At 41.2% G+C, this 22,762-nt stretch overlaps 1 protein-coding gene across 2 annotated transcripts; it reads left to right on the forward strand.

Moving 5' to 3' along the window:
• The first annotated feature begins 139 nt into the window (after positions 1-139).
• On the forward strand, positions 140-21,928 carry LOC119646688 (peptidylprolyl isomerase domain and WD repeat-containing protein 1). Of its 2 annotated transcripts, XM_038047249.1 has the most exons (14): positions 140-341; positions 14,983-15,186; positions 15,254-15,437; positions 15,497-15,729; positions 15,796-15,890; positions 15,947-16,065; positions 20,423-20,615; positions 20,724-20,833; positions 20,902-21,020; positions 21,089-21,094; positions 21,167-21,287; positions 21,351-21,418; positions 21,475-21,626; positions 21,737-21,928. In XM_038047249.1, the coding sequence occupies exons 1-14, from the start codon at positions 236-238 to the stop codon at positions 21,881-21,883; spliced, it is 1,857 nt and encodes a 618-aa protein (XP_037903177.1). In that variant the 5' UTR covers positions 140-235; the 3' UTR covers positions 21,884-21,928. The 2 variants fall into 2 exon arrangements, with proteins under 2 accessions (XP_037903177.1, XP_037903178.1); XM_038047250.1 differs by lacking the exon at positions 21,089-21,094.
• The last annotated feature ends 834 nt before the right edge of the window (positions 21,929-22,762 follow it).

The following is a 22,762-nucleotide window of genomic DNA, read 5'->3' on the forward strand; positions in this document are numbered from 1 at the left end:
AATACATTAAAAAAACCAACGAATAAAATCATTCACAATCGCAACACACCAGTAAGTCTACCCGAAATTACCTAAGTTGCGAAGACATCTTTATACCAGAAGGTGTAAGAAGAGCGACCGATCTGACAGTTGTCGAATTTTGACAAGTGAAGTGTCCACAAACTGGCAGCACAGAGAACCTGAAGCAATATAAGATAAATTTGTGAAAACTGGCTTCCAGGAAATAGCAACAGCAATGAGTGAGAAGACATCTCCTAGGAAAAGACCAGCAGATGACAGTGATGAGGAGGAATGGATTGGACCACTGCCTTCTGAAGCTGCCAAGCCGAAAAAGAAAAAAGGTATCTGAGCAAGTTTAGGGAATCGGGAATTTCTTTTTTCAGAGTATACACTCAATAAATGTAAAATATGTCGTAGTCAGCCAATAGTGGTTCTCGAAATCGGGGGATTGTAAATAATTTGACTGGCAGCTGTACTGAATATGTTTTATTTACAAGAGCTATTGGTGTAATAAGCACTAGTGGTATTAACGTCGATTCAAACCCCGTCTAACGATTTTCGCGAATATCAGGCAGAGAAACGATTGCTCCGCGGATGCGGAAACCTTCAGTACTTAAAGTGGATAATCTTCACTTTTAAAACATTTCAGTTTTTAAACATTCTTAAAAAAGGCTATGAAACTAAAACATTATCTGATGACCTGGAGTGATGTTGACAATGGCTCTGACTTTGCATAACTCAACTCAAAACAGTTACCAGAAAACATAAGCCAGCCCAAGACAAATCTGTATAAAAAATTTGCTTGGAATTGAGGAACTCTCACCGTTTGGGGTTCCGGATGACCTTGGGAAGCAGCTTTCTTACACTATCTGGGGCCCACGGACTCCCTGATTTAGACTAGCACCTAATACCCAAAATGTATGATTTGCTGTTTCGTTCAGGCCAGAGAGCACTCATCAGACGCTCCCTACCTTCAGCCCTGGAAGCGGCGCGGCGTAACCGAACAACTTGTTCAAAAATGGAATGGTCGCCCCATGCAACTCCATACCTTGAAGACTTTTGAACGCCTTCATAACAACCGTATTCGCGACATCGTTGAAATAACCGTGAATCAAGCCGGATTTGTCAGGAACACGCTGTGCGGTTACTCATAGAGAAACATCGTGAGAAGCACCAACCTTTACATTGCATTTTTGGATCTAGAGAAAGCGTTTGACCGTATGCCAAACGAACTCATCTGGTATGCTGTACAACAACACTTAGTGCCAGAAGCACTCGTGCGCCCTCTGCCCACTCCTCTTCATTCTTGTTATGGGCACTGTCACACGAGACCTCCAACGTGCAGCTCTCTATACACTGCTTTATGCAGATGATGCTTTTCTAGCATCTAATAGCAACAACTCGGAAAACGGAAGCTTGATGCTTCAGGTATAGAAGGTTTTGTATTTCCCTATGTGAAGAGCATAACGTAGTTCGCCATTGGCTGATAGCATTGACTCGAAATATTTAAATCGCTCAGTACTGTTAGCGGTAGTGACCTGCCCAGAACTGAGCGATTTAAATATCTCGGGTCAATGCTATCATCTAATGGAGAACTGCGCTATGAAATTGCTTCACGCATTAAAGCAACCTGGAGGCAGTGGCCTTCCATTCCAATCTTTGTGATCGACATATCAGCGGACGTGCCAAATCTAAAATTTACCGTAATGTCATCGAAGTGTTTGGTAAGCGACCAAAAGTTTTTGACCGGATTTTGGTGGTTTGATACGCTGGATGGGGATTTAAAAGCCTCGCGACTACGTCAGGAGGAGGCATTTGATAAAATAAAATGGCGCAATATATGACGCCAGCATCTTGTTTGTATGGCTTAGGATGCGGTAAATTCGGGCGAAATTGCTAAGTTTGAACTGCTATAATTGGCATGTGTATACGAAATATTGTCTTCTATGCTGGCGCGAAATTTGGTAGTCCTAGGATGAATTTAAGGGGATTTTTTTAGTCAATTTCTAAAAGTTGGTAATATACTATTAGTAAGTTTATTTGAGCAGATATCGCAATGGGACATATTTTGAGGTCTAGGTTTCATTTAAGTGCACATTCCTGATTTTTTCCGGATTTTTGGGTTGGGTAGTTTCCAAAAATTTTGGAAAACTAATATCAGATTCGGAAAGTACTAATTGAGACCTTTCATTTGATACCCCACGTGATTATATTCCATCAACAAAATTTGTTCATCCCCCCTTTACATGTATAGGGCCCCCATTTAAATTCCATCTAAATTTATGTCACTCACTGTATGCGTGGAATTTCATAGTTCCCATATGTCCACCAAATTTCGTTCTGATCAGTTCAGCCGTTCTGGAGAAAAGTGCGTGTGACCCGATTTTAATAAGGTTTTGTTTTACACAAAACCTTAAAAATGATCTCGAGCAACTTGTCCAAAAATGGAGTGATCGCCTCATGCAATACGATCTCACATTGAATTTGAATAAAACTGAATTTTTGACGACCGATCCAATGAAACAAGCACAATCACTGTCAGCAGCAGTGACCTGCCAAGAACTGAGCGATTTAAATACCTCGGGTCAACGCTATCATCCAATGGAGAACTGTGCTATGAAATTGCTTCATGCATTAATGCAACCTGGATGAAGTGGCATTCCATTCCATTCTTTGTGATCGACGTATCAACGAACGTCTCAAATCTAAAATTTACCGCAATGCCGTCCGTCCTGTCGCTCTTTACGGTTCTGAGTGTTGACCGACTATAAAAGACAATGAACGGCGTCTTGCGGGAATGGAGACGAAGATGTTGCGTTAGACTAGTGGCATGACACGTTTTGATTACATCCGATATCCAGGTACTCAGAGGTGGCGGTGAGAAAGACGAGGCGCCAACCCTGTCGGCCAAATTAAAACCAAGTGGCCGAGGAGAACCTCCATAGTAGTGGCACCGGGAGACGCTGTATTCACTTTGGTTTGTTGGCCGTGATGCAGTAGGCGAATGCCACAAAGGCCTCATCAGGGTGATCAGACCCGAGTATGCACGGGGACTCATCTGAAGTGGCAAATTGGTCACGAAACCTTACCAGGGGTATACTGGTACCATGGGAACCGAGATAGCCCCTGGACTCTCATACTTCGGGTGAACTCCCGTTGTATGTGAGTACAGCTCAGTTATTTGCCGTTGGCCCCCCTAGTGGGAGTTTCATGGTGGCTGTGGTTGTGCTCAAGCGAGAAGAGACCTTCGGGCCTCGGCGTGGTGTTGTCTTAAGAAGACCGTATGATTAAGTCTCCACGACAGGTACCTACGTTAAACACTCAAGGGCTTAACATCCGAAATGAGGATATTCGCAATCGTTATGGGATTGCACCGATCGTGGAAAAACTGCGAGAGAGGCGTCTTCGATGGTATGGTCACATAATTCGCGCTAACGAAAATTCATTTGCAAAGATTGGTCTGAACATCCAAGTCGATGATAAATGACCGATAGACCGGGCGAAAGAACTGTGATTTGATACGCTGGATGGGATTTAAGAGCCTCGAGATTGCATCCGGATCAGGCATTTGACAGAGTCTAATGGCGAAATCGATCACGACGATCCGAATACGCTTATGAACAGGACTAAGAAGAAGAAGAAAAAGAAGAAGATGCAACGCAGTCTCAGATTGAATTTGAATAAAACGGATTTTTTCACGGCCGATCCCATCCCCCCTCCCTCGTGACTATTACGGGCAGTGGCAGTGAAATGCGCAGAACTGAGCGATTCAAATATCTCGAATCAATGCTATCGACCAATGGTGAACTGCGTTAAAAAATTGCTTCATACATTAGCGCAACAGATAAACTGGCGTCCTTTGTGATCGAGGTAATAACGAACATATTGTGAGCGTCAAAATAAAGTGTGTAGTCAAAAACAAATAAATGTAAAACTTAAAATTGTAACAATTATTATTTCATCTGTTTTCTTTTTGCTTTAAGAATTGTTTCTAGTCTCCTCTGCATTGATTCCACCAACTTGGCTTTTACTACTGGTGATATATTCTGGAATTCATCCATTTTAGACAGGCTATACAGGTTATGTTCGTTTCGCGAATTTTCCTGTCATTTGTTCCCGTAAATGCTCTATTAGATTAAGGTCCGGTTATTTGGTGGGGGTGATCCAGCTGTTTTGGGGTGTGATACAGCAGCCATTCTTTAACTATGTTTGTAATCATTATCCTGCTGGAAGGTTCAGCAGCGACATGATCCTAATTTCTATACACTACCGGGTGCATTTTCTTTTAAATTAATGGTGTAGCTTGTTTTGTTCATTGTGCCTTCAATAAACACCAAATTGCCGACTCTACTGGCCGCCATTCCATCACTGATTCCCCACCGTGCTTCACTGTAGACGCTATGTTTACATCGTGGTAATTTGAATTTTTCCTCTCCAAATTTTGGACCTCTTACCAAGGAGCGTATTTCCTTTGCAGTGAGTCGCTTTGGCCTTCCAGGACGTGGTTGATTTTCCAATCTTCTTGATTGCTTTTTTCTATGATTTTTGGAACTGCCTTATAGCTTCGATCAATGATTTAAGCAATTTCACGTAACGATTTTCCCTTCCTGTCCATAAAATTTGACAAAGAGGGAAAAAGTTCTAGTGTTTCAAGAGAAGTTGCTTACGCATTTTTAAGATTTTTTGTGAAACAAAACCTTATTAAAATCGATTCAATGTCTGTCTGTCTGTCAGTTTACAACACCCGATTTACTCCGAAACTGCTGGACTGATTGTTACGAAATTTGATGAGAATATGTGGCTTGTGTGTCCCTTTATAAACAGCGAGTGGTGCCATTTTGCGTCGGGTTTCAAGGGGGGTTTTTCATACATCGGAAAGGGGGGTGCAAATTTCTTTTTGTCAGAATACGGTCATGCGGGATATTCAATGAAAGTGCTCGATTAGCACTTTCCGACACTGACGCTATTTCTGACATTAGATAATACATAGGGGAGTGAGGGCTCAAAATGCGTGCCCCAAAAAGTGAAACAGGTCTCATTCTCAGTAATTAATAGACCATTAGCTTAATCCCAACTACAATTTTATTTTATTATGTATATATATATTTCGGGAGCAACTTACTCCCTTCATCAGTACAAAGCTAATGAAAACAATTACGATTCTATGGTTCTATTTATACTAAAAACACTAATTACCTAAATTACTTTTACAGAAAGAAAATAGAAAAAACATTAAATTATTAACTTAATTATCTATTAATTACCGCGGCAAGTCTTATTAGTTTTGAGGGGCAATTACCGGAATCTGTATTTAATAACCGCGTCGCGTCTTCTCTTAGAATTTCCAGACTTTCCCAAGGGTCCAGGGTTGTCGTTCGGTTTGTATGCCTCAAGAGCTCAAGGTTATCGCGTTGAATGCTATGGGTTTCTTCGACTATGTGCGCTGCCACTGATGACCTTATGGACGATTTTTGTTTCCGAACACAATTTACCGCTTCCCTAATATGCTCATCAAATCTCGTCGTTATCAGGCGTTTCGTTTGTCCTATGTATATTTTGTTGCAGTCGCTGGACGTTATTCGGTAAATCCCACTTTTCTCGTTCGCTCCCAAGGGATCCTTAACGCTGCCCAGTAAACTCCGCAAGGTGGATGATCGACTGGAACCTACGATTTCCAGTTGGTACTTTTTTGCCCAATTCTTGATGTTGTTGAATAGGTAGGAGTATGGGATACTTATTCGTCTGGTGGTTGCCTCCTTCTGCTGCGAAAATAGCGTTGTATAGGCATGCCTATTGTATTGCCTAACTTTCCTTCCAATCAATTTCTCAATGGCCTGGGAATTATACCCATTTTTAACAGCGGTGTCAATAATGTACTCTCGTTCTTTATTGAAACCGCTTATTGAAAGAGGGTATGTGATCAGTCGGTGAATCATGCAATTATAGGCAGCCATTTTTTGGGAAAACGTGTGATGTGAAGTTACCGGTATCGTTCTCTGCGTTGCTGTAGGCTTACGGTATATCTCGAAATCAAGCTTTCCGTTAGAGTTGACGACATTTAGATCCAGGAACGGTAGAACCCCATCCTTTTCTACCTCTAGTGTAAACTCGATTTTATTATGAATCTTGTTTATAGAGGAGATGACCATGTCTATGTCGTCCCTACTAACGATCGCAAATACGTCGTCTACATACCTAAACCATACTTTAGGCATTATTCCCCTCGATTCAATTTCTTCTTCGATTGATGACATAAACCTTTCAGTGAGTAATGGCGAGAGGGGGTTCCCCATCGCTACACCCGAAGTAGTTTTGTAGAATTTGTCCCGAAATGTAAAATAGTTTTCGTTCATGCAGAGCCTGGCAAGGTTAGCATAGATACGGACTTTTCTTCTCCATTCCGGGCCAGATCCAAACTGGTTCAGCCATCTTTCGAGTTCGAAAATTGACTCTTTTACTGGTGTGTTGGGAAATAATGCCTTTACATCAAACGACACCATCACCTCGTCATCACCCATCCTCTCAATGCGTTGCAGCTTCTCTATTAATTCATGGGAGTTAGCAACTGAGTACTTGCTATTCGTCGTCCCCAGGTTCTGGCACTCATTAATCAACCACTTGGCTATGTTGTACGTCGGTGAGTTCGAGTCAGCAATAATTTCTCGCATCTCATCTCCTTCCTTGTGGATCTTCGGCTGACACCTGATTCTTGGAAGCGCAGGATTAGGCATTCGGAGTCGTCCAATATTCGGGAACACCGCACTAGCTTCCTTCAATGCTCGATCAACCCTTTTGATGGATTCGGGCAGTGGATTGTTCCTCAGTTCGAAGAAATTTCCACTCTCCAATTTTCGAAAAACAGCCTGGTCATACTTCGTTTTTTCCATGACAACAACGTTGTTCCCCTTGTCCGCCTTGAGAAAGTATAGCGGCTTATCACGAAGTTCACGTATTATTTTTAATTCGCGTTTACAAATCTTTAACGGCGCGTTATTCCGAATGATTTTTGTCAGACCCGAACGAATTTCATCCTTGGTTTCGTTATCCAAGAATTTTATACCCGCCTCGATATTTACCACGGTTTCGTCGACAACCTTGGTTGGTGGTATCGCGAACGCAAGCCCGTTGTTTAACAATTTAATTTCGTTATCAGTCAGTTCAATATTCGTTTTATTTATTACAAAGTTATCGATATGCGCGACGTTATTAGTATTTACCTGCGGACTCGATTGGTTTTTTAGGGTGGCGAATTTTTTGTTTAGAACGCGGCGTCTTTTTATAATTTCACATTCAAAAGCCCGGTGTAGTTTCGCGGTTAGTTGTTCAATTGGCAGACCCGATTCTGCGGCTTCTTTTGCCATTTTTAGGTGTGTGCTGTATGCCCGTAATGTGATGCTATTCTGTTTCGCGTACAGAGAATTAAGAGTTGTCGTAACGTGTTGCAGTTCTAACTTCAGAACTAGTTGCTTATTATCTCGACCCGATCTCAATTTAATGCGGTGGGACTTTGGTATTACGCGGGATTTGATGCATTTCTTTAAAAATCGGATATTCTCGTTGTTTCTCGCAATTATTTTCTTCAGCCTCAACAATTTGTTGAATTCAGACTTCTGGTTGGGTACCATTTCTAACATGTTAGATATCGCCTTCTGTTTGTAGTTAAGTCCAAAATTAATAGACCATTAGACCGGGTGTAGCGATGGGGAACCCCCTCTCGCCATTACTCACTGAAAGGTTTATGTCATCAATCGAAGAAAAAATTGAATCGAGGGGAATAATGCCTAAAGTATGGTTTAGGTATGTAGACGACGTATTTGCGATCGTTAGTAGGGACGACATAGACATGGTCATCTCCTCTATAAACAAGATTCATAATAAAATCGAGTTTACACTAGAGGTAGAAAAGGATGGGGTTCTACCGTTCCTGGATCTAAATGTCGTGAACTCTAACGGAAAGCTTGATTTCGAGATATACCGTAAGCCTACAGCAACGCAGAGAACGATACCGGTAACTTCACATCACACGTTTTCCCAAAAAATGGCTGCCTATAATTGCATGATTCACCGACTGATCACATACTCTCTTTCAATAAGCGGTTTCAATAAAGAACGAGAGTACATTATTGACACCGCTGTTAAAAATGGGTATAATTCCCAGGCCATTGAGAAATTGATTGGAAGGAAAGTTAGGCAATACAATAGGCATGCCTATACAACGCTATTTTCGCAGCAGAAGGAGGCAACCACCAGACGAATAAGTATCCCATACTCCTACCTATTCAACAACATCAAGAATTGGGCAAAAAAGTACCAACTGGAAATCGTAGGTTCCAGTCGATCATCCACCTTGCGGAGTTTACTGGGCAGCGTTAAGGATCCCTTGGGAGCGAACGAGAAAAGTGGGATTTACCGAATAACGTGCAGCGACTGCAACAAAATATACATAGGACAAACGAAACGCCTGATAACGACGAGATTTGATGAGCATATTAGGGAAGCGGTAAATTGTGTTCGGAAACAAAAATCGTCCATAAGGTCATCAGTGGCAGCGCACATAGTCGAAGAAACCCATAGCATTCAACGCGATAACCTTGAGCTCTTGAGGCATACAAACCGAACGACAACCCTGGACCCTTGGGAAAGTCTGGAAATTCTAAGAGAAGACGCGACGCGGTTATTAAATACAGATTCCGGTAATTGCCCCTCAAAACTAATAAGACTTGCCGCGGTAATTAATAGATAATTAAGTTAATAATTTAATGTTTTTTCTATTTTCTTTCTGTAAAAGTAATTTAGGTAATTAGTGTTTTTAGTATAAATAGAACCATAGAATCGTAATTGTTTTCATTAGCTTTGTACTGATGAAGGGAGTAAGTTGCTCCCGAAATATATATATACATAATAAAATAAAATTGTAGTTGGGATTAAGCTAATGGTCTATTAATTTTGGACTTAACTACAAACAGAAGGCGATATCTAACATGTCTCATTCTCAGTACCTACTTAACCGAAAAATCTGAAAAAAATTCACAGTAATGCATTCTCATAAAATCTGGGCCTCAAAATACATCCGGCTTCGATATCTACGCAAATATAGTTAATAAGAGCATATTAAAATATTTTGGAAATTTACTCGAAAATCCCCCTTAAGTTTGTCCTAGAAACACAAAATTTGGTATCAGCATAGGACATAACTCGAAAGTTTGAACGGAATCTAACTGTTATTAACAAAGTTGTTGGCAGTCAAAATATTGCATTTCATGTAAATTTATTGCATTCTAGGACGTGTATGACGTCATCGTAATATCTGTAAAGTGAACTTATATGATCAGCTGATCTCGTACTCCAGCCATATGAAATTCCTTTGCAGAACGATAACCAGCTCACTCACTGTTAAACTTCATTTTGACGATATCTTAACAAATGTTTCGACTGCAATCGACGCTCTATGGGCGTGTATATATGAGGTGGGGGCGAGGAATAGCCTTGAGGACTCAGACGCTGATGGTCCATTGTACCCGACTCTCCCGGTTAATGGAATATCGTATATTCGTTTATGTGTCGTGGGATTTCCGTTAGTTGATGTGATGCTACCTACTGTAACTGGAGCACATCAGCACCCAAAAATCTGATATCTAATGCACTATCTTGTAGAATCTCTATTCTGAACATATCTCCAGTTAGTGAATTATGGCCAGCCAGAATGCCTACAATATTTCAGCAAGTCTGCCTGCTTTTCGACAGGATAAACTTTGTAGTATATTTTTTTGGCTCTGACAGGAAAAGCTGGTGTGTCTAGCAGCATAAAGGCTTTGTCACTTGCCATTGTGGGAAGCTTGTTCCCAGTTTTTGATAGCAGAATTAGCACTCCAATTGCTGATACCTGTCCGAGCATGGGAGAGTTCTTCTCTCTTTTGCTAAAGAATCCGCGATTTCATTTCCCCCTTCATCCCAATGACCGGGTACCCAGAGTAGCTCCACTGTATTGAATCTAGAACCAGAGTTCAAACGATTTCTACATTCCTAAATTCCATGTCCTCAATGTAGCTTGACTATCGCTAGTATGTACATATAAACTCAAGATCGAGCTGGAAGAATTACAAAGGAGAAACATTCTTTTTCTCCTGTGGTTGTGTCAGCTGAATGTGTGCGCCTGTATCAGATAGAGAAATGTCTGTTTCAGATATTTTGAGAGACAGACGTCTGTGTATGAAACAAACAGGTGGTTGGGCAATTGACTCACACAGTACGTGCATATAAATAATTATCACTTACGGAAAACGCATTACATATAAATATTTAAGTTTCTAAAAGAGGAATAGTCCTTCACAGTAAAAATATACGTGGCACCACTGGCATGGCCAAACGTCGGCCTTATAATAGCATCGTATATCCACATTACTACCTGAAGCCTAAGTTCCCATGTCGAGGCAAAGACCCGGCTACACAGCCCATAAGTGATACCACACCAAGCCGAAATATAAGCATATGCTCACAAACGGATGCGCACACATAATTTAACAGCAGTCATATCAATCAATCGGCATCGCTGGCGCCTGCTAATCGGCCTCGCCGGACCGTTCTACGTGACCAGGAAAATCACCATTCATACAAGCAAACACACCAACAAAGTTGATAATTTCCCAACATTTTAAGCGGTAATAAAAGACGGTATATGGTACAGCGACTTAAAAAAAATTCTAATTCTAATGTGTTTTGCATTGGGCTACGTGTCTACCTTTTGACAGAAAGTGAAGATAGCCTTCATACCGAAGCCTCCAGACAAATTTTCGCTCAAATTTCTAGAGAGACTGGTTTTTTACGATAATTTCCTGTTGTGGTGATGGCGATCCTTGCTTCTACCTTACTTATTCTTCAGGTTGATGTTTTTTTTTTTTGAGTAGGCAGGTGAAATGGATTTGCATACAAAGTGCCGGACTCCTATCACAGACAGACTAAAACATCCCCCCGTTGTGTATAGGACACTTGCCTGGAATCGCTCAATATATTACTTCAGGCCAAAAATTGATAGACCAATAGCTTACTCCAAAATACAATTTTTATTTTTCAGTGTATATATATTTCGGGAGCAACTTACCCCCTTCATCGGTACAAAGCTACTTCAGGCAAAGCCTATTTAGAGAAGCACCGCGAGGTTCATGAGACCTCAGCAACCCTGGTGTCACTCCTATACATATCCTCCCTTTTCGCCTTAAGAATGCCTAAGTTGTAGGTCCCAAGTCCAGATAAAGGAAGAGGGTGATAGTAGGAGGTGACGTACTTTGTACAAAACAAAAATAAAATGCTGAGATCAGGGAAAAAGATAAATAAAGTATAGTCGGAGTTGCTTCACTTTGCTAAATCGTCCCTGATCTTTCTTGGTGACAGGTCCCGCAACAGGCTGACAAGACAGTGATGGTATTGAATCATAAACCTCGAAAAAATAGTTGGGCGTTCGTCCCAGTCCAGTCGAAAAATGGGCATGGACGGCGTGAAGACCTAAGTAGATTAGTCCGAACGAATAAAATACCTTACTGGAAAGACCGAGGAACTCGCAAGAGCCTGTCGGAAAGGCGCATTGATATCTGCGTTCATAAGAATCTCAATGGTCTGGTGCTAAAAGCTGCGAGATAGTACTGATCGAATGTACGGTTTTTATTTTGATCAGAATTTTTCACTATTTTTATTATCATCATCATCAACGGCGCAGCTTCCCCAATCAATCCAGGGCGTTATGCGAACCTTGGCCATTGGATAATTTGCAGTCGGGGGTAACTGACTCGAACAAAACCTCCCTGATACATCTGCTCGTAATGAGTAAGCTTGACCTTACGATGCTACGGGGGCTATGGCATGCGGATCTCCCATCCCATACTCGTGGTTTTCAAACGGGTACACTTATAATAAAAAAATACAAATAAAAAATCAAACAGCAAATAAGAGGGACCCTATCATCATCATCATCAACGACGCAACAACCGGTATCCGGTCTAGGCCTGCCTTAATAAGGAACTCCAGACACCCCGGTTTTGCGCCGAGGTCTACCAATTCGATATCCCTAAAAGCTACCTGGCGTCCTGTTTTACGCCATCACTCCATCTCAGGCAGGGTCTGCCTCGTCTACTTTTCCTACCATAGATATTGCCCTTATAGAATTTCCGGGCTGGACCGCATTAAGTGAGCCGCCCATCGTAACCTGTTGAGCCGGATTTTATCCACAACCGGACGGTCGTGGTATCGTTAATAGATTTCATCGTTATGTAGGCTATGGAACAGTCCATCCTCATGTAGGGGACCAAAAATTCTTCGGAGAATCTTCTCTCGAACGCTGCCAAGAATTCGCAATTTTTCTTGCTAGAACCCAGGTTTCCGAGGAATACATGAGGACTGGCAAGATCATTGTCTTGTACAATAAGAGGTTTGACCCTATGGTGAGACATTTCAAGCGAAACAGTTTTTGTAAGCTGAAAAAGACTCTGTAGCTTTGTACTGATAAAGAGGGGGTGTTGGTCCCGAAATATATATTTACACTGTAAAAAAAATTGTAGTTTGGAGTAAGCTACAGGTCTATCAATTTTAGGCCTGACTACAAATAGAAAACAAAATCTAACCACTTTGTGTAGTTGGTCGCCTCCATATTTAACCAATTCGGCTGTAGTTCCATCAGCTCCTTGCTATTTATGGTTTTTAAGCCGGTGGATTGCACGGACTGTTTCTTTTATGCTTGGTGGTGGCAGCATCTGTCCGTCGTCCTCAGCATGTCGGTACCTCCAACCCGCCGATATTTTGGTTGTTGAGCAGTTCATCAAAATACTTAACCCGTTGCTCCAATATGCCCATTCTGTCGGAAATCAGATTTCCCTCTACCCCTCGGCAGGATGAGCATCGAGATGTATAAGGCTTCATCCTGTTGATTTGTTGGTAAAACTTGCGCGCCTGGTGCGATTGCTCCCTGTACTTTTCGAGTTCACAGACCTGTTGGTTCTCCCAAGCTTCTTTCTTCCGTCTGTGAAGTCGCATCTCCGCTCGACGGAGTTCTTGGTAGGTCTCTGCGCGTGCTCGCGTTCTTTGAAAATGCAGCATTTTTCCTTTCCGTTGCTAGCTTCATCGTCGAACTAGCCGTTCCGACTTTTCTTGCGGCTGGATGTATGTATGTTTGTGGCCGTAACAATGATAACGCTTTTCAGGTGGTTGTGAAGATCATTTGTTGATAGTTCATCTCCAGGGCATCTGTTAGCTACGGTTATTGAGGCTTCCATTTCCCCCTTATAGGTATTACGGAGGGCTGTGTTGCGAATGGCTTCAACATTCACTCTCACCTGATTGTCAGCGGGGATTTTAGGTGGCGTTGTAATTCAAGCCCGGAGCACTATGCCAACGAGATAGTGTTGCCCCCCCCTATATGTTCTAACATTCATCAAGACTGAGAGGTGGCGGCGTTCAATTAGCACGGGGTCAATTCGGTTGAAAGTGGCCCCATCTGGAGAGGCCCAGGTATGCTTGTGGACCGCTTTCCGCGCAAACCACGTACTTCCAACAATCATTTCATGCAATACCGCTAACTGAATAATCTGCAGTCCGTTATCATTGGTATCCCTATGTAAGCTATGGGAGCCGACGTATCGCCTGAATACGGGCCCTTTCCCTACTTGACGGTTGAAATTTCCAAGTATGATGTTGATATCATACTTGGGGCAGACTTCGAAGGTCCACTCAGCTGTCCCGCAGAAGGTATCCTTCTCCGACTCTGCAGTCTCCTCTTTACGGACGTGAACGTTTATGAGGCTCATATTTCTAAATTTGCTTCGCAAGCGCAGAGTGCATAGTCTTTGGCTTATATTTTCAAAGCCGATAACAGCAGGTTTAATTTTTTGGTTGACTGCTGCCTGGCAGTTCCTTGCTCCTGCTTGGCAGCTCCTTGCTCCTGCTTGGCAGCTCCATCTCTATACAGGGAGCGCACGTTCCATGAGAAAATGCGTAAATTCCTTTATTCCTTTGTCGTTGCCGCGTTCGTCGTTGTAAAGTTCATCCTGTTCGAGGCTCCTTCTGTGGCTTCGTAACGTTGATGTATAGGGTTGTCAGCCTACCCAACTCGCTACCTAGAGGACCAGTTGGTACAATTTGTCCCGTTTTTACGCGCGGAGGACTCGCCCTCACCCTTCTCCATCTGCAGCTTTTCGTTAAGAAAGAGCTCCCAGTGGTCACCATGTGGAGGTGGAGATAGGGTTTGCTAGTAGAGCTGTTGGTGTTGGTTCAGCAGGCGTTTCCCAGATTTTATGCTCCATCGTACCAATCCACGTTTCGCCCTGGGACCTATACTTCCCTTTGACCATTTTTATAAACGCCATCTATTTCAAGTCTACAACGCAAATGTTAATAGCCTAATCCTAAGCTGCTAGATGGCATTTTGTTTTGTTAATGAAATAATCATTAAAAAAGCTTAAATATGTTCATTCGGTTGAACTTGTGACTCACTATATATTCTTTAAAATGGGCTCGTTTCGTTTTCTGATTTTAAACATTGTTGTCTACATATCTGGCCGAGAATCTTGGAAACTTCCAAGTTGCCTCATGTTCTATACGTTCTTCGATTCGTTTAATAAAGATTGCGATAATAAGTGGTGATAATGGATTACCAATTTCGACGATGGTTTTAAAGTATCGATGCCTAAATGCGGTGTGGCTTTTTAAAAAGCGAAATCATTCAGCGAAATAAGGCTGGAGGATATGATAAATTCCTCAAACTTAAATTTACGTTGAATACGTAAGTGAGGATATTTAATATCCCTTGTGCTGATTTCAGTGACTGACTTTTTATGATTGTTATTCCTAGCTTAAACTGGAGACTATAAATTTCAATATTCATTGAAGAAATAAAGTTAAATTCAATTGTGTTTTGGTTGTGGTTCTTGTAAGCTTATTATTGGACATACGACATAAGAAAATTCCGAGAATTATAAAAAACTGTATTTTTCTTTACAGTTCTCCCATTCGAATCGCTCTACATTGAAAATCTTCCCAATGCGGAGAGTTATGAAAAAAGTTACATGCATCGAGATGCAATCACTCATCTAGTTACCACCAAAACGGATTTCCTCGTCACTGCTAGTGTCGATGGTCATATCAAATTTTGGAAAAAGATGGAGGATGGCATTGAATTCGTTAAGCATTTTCGAAGCCATTTGGGTAGGTAGATAATGTCCATATTTAATTCAGCTCCTGTAAAATTATACATTGAATAAATATTTTACAGCTCCTATTACCTGGCTTTCGACCAACTCCAATGGCACCCTACTTTGTACAGCTTCGGCGGACAAGAGCATGAAAATATTCGATGTTATTAACTTCGACATGATTAATATGATAAAACTGGATTTCGTTCCTGGTTGCGCAGAGTGGATTCATTCTCCGGGCGATGCTATTTCAGCACTAGCGGTGTAAGTTACTTGTAATCTATTTCGGGAATGAATCTCTATCACCTCATTAATAATTCCAGGGCGGACAAAAATTCCCCGAAAATTTATATTTACGACGGGCAAGGGACGAACACTCCCCTACATGTTCTGGAAAAGCTGCATACAACTCCTGTGCTGGCAATGAAATACAATGTTACCTTTGATATAGTACTTTCAGTTGACCGTGTAGGAATCCTCGAATACTGGATGGGCGCGAGAAATGATTACAAGTTCCCGTCGAAAATAGTCTCATTCGAATCGAAATTGGATACAGGTAACAACTGACAGTGGTGAATTTGATATTTAAGTTTGGGTTTACTTTTATTTCTTTTATTTCAAGATTTGTACGAATTCGCAAAACAAAAGACGATAGTTACCGGGCTTGCTATAACAAATGATGGCAAGAGATTTGCCACACTGTCGACTGATAGGAAAGTGAGTTTACCCTCTTTGTATCACACCAGACTTTTCATCATCACTTTTTATTTCAGGTACGGGTATTCTCACTTTTATCAGGAAAGCTGATACGCGTGTATGACGAAACGTTGGCGAGGTATACCGAACTTCAACAGACAACACAAGCGCTACCAAACATGGACTTCGGAAGAAGGTAAGGTTGGAAAAAAATAAATCACACTGGGATGTTTCTAAATTCAAGTTGTATCGGTTGTAAAAATTACCTACATTCTGGATTTTAACCCGATTATCTGTTGATATAGTAAGTAGTTTCGGCTGGTGTACTTTTCCTTTTCGTCATCGCTTTTGGGTCAAGAAGTATCCTCCAATTTCTTCTTTTTCTTTAGCCTTTGTCGCGTTCATAAGCGCACCTATGAAAGTCATAATCCAAAAATAAAAATTCTCTGTATTTCTTAGAGGTCGATGAATGTAATTTTTTTCCGAATATGCGTTACACCAACCACTTGCTGTCTTCGTCGGCGAAATAAACCAACAAAAAATATATTCATCGAGAATGGGACAAGTTCCGGTTCTCGTTTTTTGAGAGCATCTTTCGCTTTTAGTATCTTCATGCTTAACTGATCGAATCGAATCGAATTGGTGGACTTCGGCGCAAAACCGGGATGTCTGGAGTTCCTTATTAAGTCAGGCCTAGATCGGATGCCGGTTGTTGCGCCGTTGATGATGATGATGATGATGATGCTTAACTGATAGAGGTCCTTAATATTTTTTTACTTCTTCCTTACTTGCCACTTGGGAGAAGTAGCTATTGAACATCGTCAGAAGTTTTGAACATAATAATACTATGGAATCCCGATAATTTGTACATCGATTATTTGTATTTTCGGCTAATCTATATAAATTTGCCCGTCCCCAGAGTTGATTTTCTTTATTTTGAACTCCCGATAATTCGTACTCCTGATATTCCATACCAAATCATCAGTCCATTGGATTGATTAGGCAACCACAATCGGAGCCCCATAGCGACTTAGCAGAATGGTACTGGTTTATACTGAGTGCTGAACGGTGTTCATAGCAATGGATGCGAAGTCTACTTAACACCTCTGCCGCTTGAGCCGACAAGGTGTTCTGCCCGCAATATGAGCGCAACCGCAACTACCATGAAATTTCCATGGGGTCAAAACAAATAACCTTCCTTTCCAGACTCAAGTTTTACTCAAGTGCGTGGGGCGTTAGTTCGACAAGAAATCCCACACATTTCATCTACGTTGACATTTGAAAGACTTCTCACGATGAAATTTGACAATCAATGGTGGCATTTCGAGTCGGCTATTGTATAAATTACATAAGACCAAATATTGAGTTCTCAGTAAGCTATGATAAAGTATAATAATATAAATAATTATATATTGTTGCCATTTACCCTTGATTAATCGCCACCCGTTCCTCGGCTAACATGAGCAAAGAAGGTAGTTTCAAGGCGAACGTTTCGACGTGGACCTTTCGTAGCCACTCGTCTCCACGCGGAAAAATTTGCACGCTGCACATTTCGACTTGATTCTGCGTAGATATTTCGACGCAAAAATCATTTATCATTGAATGAACGATAAAATTTATGAGCGCTGGTTGTGTCTAAAATCCGACTCAACAGATTGCGGTGGGCGGGTTAAGCCTCAATTTAATCTTGGTGTTGAGATAACTGAATTTTCAGATTTTAGACTGGACAGAGAAACCGGATCTAGCACCATTCACTTCGGTGGCATCTTCGGCAGAAACCATGCTTCCTAAATATACAAATTGGTCGACGCTATCGATGCTCTGCCCAATAATGCAGACTAAGAACCTTGATTTTGTTGGTGTTTATCTTCAGTGAAAATCTATTTGCCTCTATTTTCAAATCGAGAGCTATTTGGCCAGGGTCGTCGAGGTGTTTGAGGAAGGATGTAATTATTCATTGAATTCCTCCACGTCCACGCATAAAGAACATCACCTATAACAAGAAGAAATAATATCCGTGACAGGATGCAACCCCTGCTGGACTCCGTTTTAGACCTAGAAATCCGCTACACGTGATATTTTGCACCATCATATGTCGCTCTGATAATAGCTATTATTGTCTGCGGAATGCCCCTCCTATGTAGAGCACTCTAGATACACTCCCTGTTCACGCGATCGAAACCTTTCTCGAAATAGATGAACAGCAGCTACAACGAAGATCTAAATTCCACGCACTGTTGCAAAATTCTGCGTAGGATGTTGATGTGGTCAATGCAGGAGGAACCAGAGAGGACACCAGCCTGCTCTCTGTCGATCAAGCTTTCGAGATGTTCTTTGATGCGTTCCAGGATTTTTTTGGCTATTATCTTTGCGACGGATTCCAAAGATTTCCGTACGAGTGGAAGTAGCAGATCTGCAGTAACTGCAGGTGCATGATAAATAACTCTGCGGGGAGACCGTCAGGGGCTTTACTTTGTTTTGAGTGCATTGGTGGCCGAAATAATTTCTCTTCTGCTTGGAGGGACAGTCCGTATCCGCATGTTACGGTGACTAGCTATTTCATCCAGAAAAGGTAGAATTTCACCGGATGTAATACGGTTAAAAACCATGGTCAAATATTCTTTCCATCCTTTCAGTTGTTTATCATCCTGGATGAGAAATCGACCGTTGACTTCCTTCACGCTCTTTCGTGATGCGGTTTACAGTTCTGAAACTATTGCGATCTGCGGCATCTTCCGCTTTCCTGACCAGCACAGTGGCACATCACGCTCGCCAACACTCGTAGCGATCAGTAGAGCTTTCAACCCGTTGCGTTCATCAATCCGCTTCAACAACTCCGCAATCACTCAGATCCTATGATGCACCTTCAGGAAGTGGCCGATGACCTATGCAGCACTGGAGAAAAGAGCATTTTTGATAGCGGCCCAATGTTCATCGACATTCTCAGTCGCGTTACTCCCCCCTTTTGGGGCCGATGTCAGTGTCTCTCTTCTTACGCGCATCCAGAAGACAACTGCTAAATTTACTGCTGATCGCGAAGTGGTCGATCTGATTGCTCGTACGGCGTCGGTCAGTTGACACTCAACTGACCTTATAGCAGGCTCTGTGTGAACAATGTGCTACCAATGACGAAGTGGTGGAAGTTGCAGAAATACGCAAACCTCCCACCATTACCGTTGCGGTGGCCAAGACCGTACTTCCATATCACATGCCGCAGCAAGGTGTTGTCAGATTCCACTTTGGCATTCAGATCACCCATAGCGATCATAATATCACCTTTAGGAGGCTTCTCTTGGACCGTGTTTAATTGCTCGTAGAAAGCATCCCTCTCCCGTAGGTCGATGCGTAGCATTGTACAATTGTGATGCTCCTTAACCTGGACCGAAATGTTTCAGAAACCGGCTTCTAAGTCAAGAGGGCGTACCCTGCGGTTACCGTCAAAATCAGCTCGACACCCAATTCGCGTCTGCTGCCACTTTACTTTCCAGAGTACAAAGCGCACTGCCGCGATATCGAGAGGATTACTTTCCAAAGTTCCACCATCTTACTTCGCTTATGCCCAGAATGTCCAGTTTATATCACTGAAATTCCCGCTGAAGAGGAGGAAACGAGCATTTTGAGGACCCTCGCTACCGTTGTGGAGGAGCGTGCGCAAATCGCAGAAACTAATCATAGTCCGTTTTCGATAGTCAAAGGCCGTTGCCGTGAGATCAGTCCCTATTCGAGGCGTTGTTAACGTTTCGGTAGCTATAAAAATGTTTCAAAATTTTCAGGTTGCTAGTCCATAAATTGCAATCCCTTTTAATCTCTTACGACAAGAAGGGAAAGCTTTTAAGGGGGCCCACTTATTATAGTCACTTGCACCTTTGATTCATGACTGGCCTGCGAAATTTGGATCAATCTCATTTACCCTCTTTATTTAGCGCCTTTTTAAACTCAGGACATCTGCCGCTTTGGGTAATATGCCCGCTGTTCAGGTCCTCTTTTTCATCAGACAATATGCATTTGGGTGGGATCCTTGTTACATTCCTGGGCAATGTGACCCATTTTCCTACGTCGTCTGCATCCTACGTCGTCTGATTAGTTAGACTAATCAACTGCATTTGTGCATGACCTCGTTAGATGTCTGTCCGCCACGCTCACTGTACTCTCGCATTGACACGAGACTTGAAAGAAAGGTTGGCATTGTGAACCTCCACACATGCGATGAATTATACTGCTCTATATTGAACTTAAGGAGGGAGGGTTGGTTTTTTACCATGTGGGGTATCAAAGGAAAGATCTCGATTAAAACTTTTCAAAGCTAGTTTTGACATTGGCTACAAAAGTAAGCTGACGGAAAATTTTCAATTGGTTTAAGGAACCATTTTCAAAAACCATTCAAATTATATACACTATAAGCTATGTATAAAGGAACCATTATGTACACAAATATTCTTGCAAAAAATTCAATAAAACCTTTCATATCTGACGCTCCGAGCTTCCCATTTCAGACTTGTGTATTTTTAGTTTTTTTTTGTTATTAATGATAAATTTTCTTTCTCACATTTCAGAATGGCAAACGAACGGGATCTAGAAAAGTCCGAATCATTCGCTTATAACAACGTTCTCTTCGACTACAGTGGTCATTTCCTACTCTATCCAACAATGCTTGGTATCAAGCTCGTGAACATTGAAACGAACAAATGCATAAAAATTCTCGGGAAAAGTGATAACTTGAGACCTCTCAATATTGCCCTATTTCAGGTTTGGATAACTTCACAGTGATTTTGCTACACTTCTTGATAAACAATACCATGCCTTTCTCTTTATCTATAACCAGAACTGTTTTTAAACAATTGTTTGCATGTTTAGGGTCGCGCTCGAAAATCCAAGGCAGCTATCACGCTTGAACACGAAGCTTCGGAGAATCCAACTCTGCAGTCTGTATCCAGCGATCCAACTGTATTTTGTACTGCTTATAAGTAATATAGCATTTTGAGCATATTTGATTCTGAACTAACTATAAAACATATTTTTTATTGTTAAACAGAAAACAACGTTTCTACCTCTACAGCAGGCGTCTTCCTTCAGATCTTCAAGATATTGATCGAGACATATTCAATGAGAAACCTTCCAAAGAAGATATTATTGCGGTACCTGAAGGACAAGGTAAGTTACTCCAACATTTTTCTCTCTGAACCTAACCTTAATACAATATTTTCACGCTAACTCTAAAGATGAAGGTATATAGATGGAATTATCTCTAAGGTTATAGTTGAAATGAAACTCATAAACCTCCTAAAATATATTTTCAGGCGTTCAACGGATTTATGAGAAAGCCATCATTCACACAACAATGGGCGATATTCATATGAAACTTTTTGCGAAAGAGTGTCCAAAAACGGTGGAAAACTTCTGCGTGCATAGCAAAAATGGGTAAATATCTTACACCTGCATTCATTATCAAGCACCGTTTCCACTACTCTGTTCTTCTTTCAGATATTATAACGGACACATCTTCCACAGAGTTATTAAAGGATTCATGGTCCAAACTGGAGATCCAACGGGTAATATACCGATCGATAACATTATTGATTTATTTCATATTACTCTCTCTTCTTAGGCACTGGAACGGGAGGTCAATCGATCTGGGGGCATGATTTCAAAGATGAGTTTGTTTCCAACTTAAAACACGATAGACCGTACACTGTCAGCATGGCAAACGCCGGACCGAACACAAATGGCAGCCAGTTTTTCATCACCGTTTTACCAACAGTAAGTTTCTCGCGAAATTTGTCTTGGTTTCCTATTTCCTTTGACCCTTAACTATTGTACATAATTCTCGAGACAAAATACATTACGATAAAATATTTTTCATATTTCAGCCTTGGTTGGATAATAAGCACACAATCTTCGGAAGAGTTTTTAAGGGAATGGAAGTTGTACAAAATATTTGTAATGCCAAGACAAATCCTAAAACCGATAAGCCGTACGACGACATTAAGATTATTTCTATATATTTAAGTAATTAAGTTTTTAAGTGAATAAAGTAAGAAGATTTTTTTGCTTAATCGAAATTCAAGTTAGAAAGGAAATCTATTGGATGGCCATCTTGATAGGTGCATAATGTGGACAGCAGAACTAGCGAGCAATGTAACCATAAGTAAACCATAACCAAAAAAATATCGTTGAATTACAACAAATGTTGAAAATCTTTGCTCAGCTGCTGGGAATTTCTCACTGTCTGGGTTGGAAAGTCTCAATCGTTTCCACATACGGATTGGTTGTTAGGTGTTACGTTTCTAAATGTTTAGCATTTGGGGTAGAGTCTTCACGTTTCCTTTTTCTCCTTTACTCTATGGGGCTCATTCACTTTTTTTCTAGCAGCTGCTTATCGAAAATCTTTTTCTATTACCGCTTAGTATCTCGTTCAAAAGTCAATGATTTCTTGTTTGATTCAAGAACATCGTTTCTGTTGAATTAAAAAAGGAATTTTCAAATTTTGAATGAAAAGGGATAGTAAGATCGTTGATCGATGCTGAATTCTGTGTTTGTGATACAGATTTAGTAATGTCAGTCTCGCTAGTGCGTTCTTTCGTGAATATGTTAAACCATGGAAGGCAATCAATTTTTCCTGAGTTCATTGTCCGCTTATTTTGTTTAAAAGGCCATATTTTCACACACCCGTTAGTTTAATTGACTAATATAATGAAAATCTGGTGATGATTTTATAGACGTTTCGATTACTTCAAGTTGAAAGTTTGCTGTGCTAGAGGTTATTATTGTGTTATATAATGAAGTTTTTTAATACGGGCTTTTACTCCTTGGTACACAAAAACCTCTCAATCGTCCTTGATACTACCTAACAAATTTAAATGCGTACATACAATCAGCGAAGTAAAACTGTTTAC

This window comes from Hermetia illucens, chromosome 1, assembly GCF_905115235.1.
Source record: "Hermetia illucens chromosome 1, iHerIll2.2.curated.20191125, whole genome shotgun sequence".
Classification (NCBI taxonomy): domain Eukaryota; kingdom Metazoa; phylum Arthropoda; class Insecta; order Diptera; family Stratiomyidae; genus Hermetia; species Hermetia illucens.

Bases quoted from the DNA above. Each gene is read 5' to 3' on its own strand.
- LOC119646688 (XM_038047249.1), top strand. From the start codon at position 236: ATGAGTGAGAAGACATCTCCTAGGAAAAGACCAGCAGATGACAGTGAT. The intron at 15,187-15,253 runs GTAGGTAGATAA...AATATTTTACAG, and splicing joins GCATTTTCGAAGCCATTTGG to CTCCTATTACCTGGCTTTCG. The intron at 21,288-21,350 runs GTAAATATCTTA...TTCTTCTTTCAG, and splicing joins TGCGTGCATAGCAAAAATGG to ATATTATAACGGACACATCT.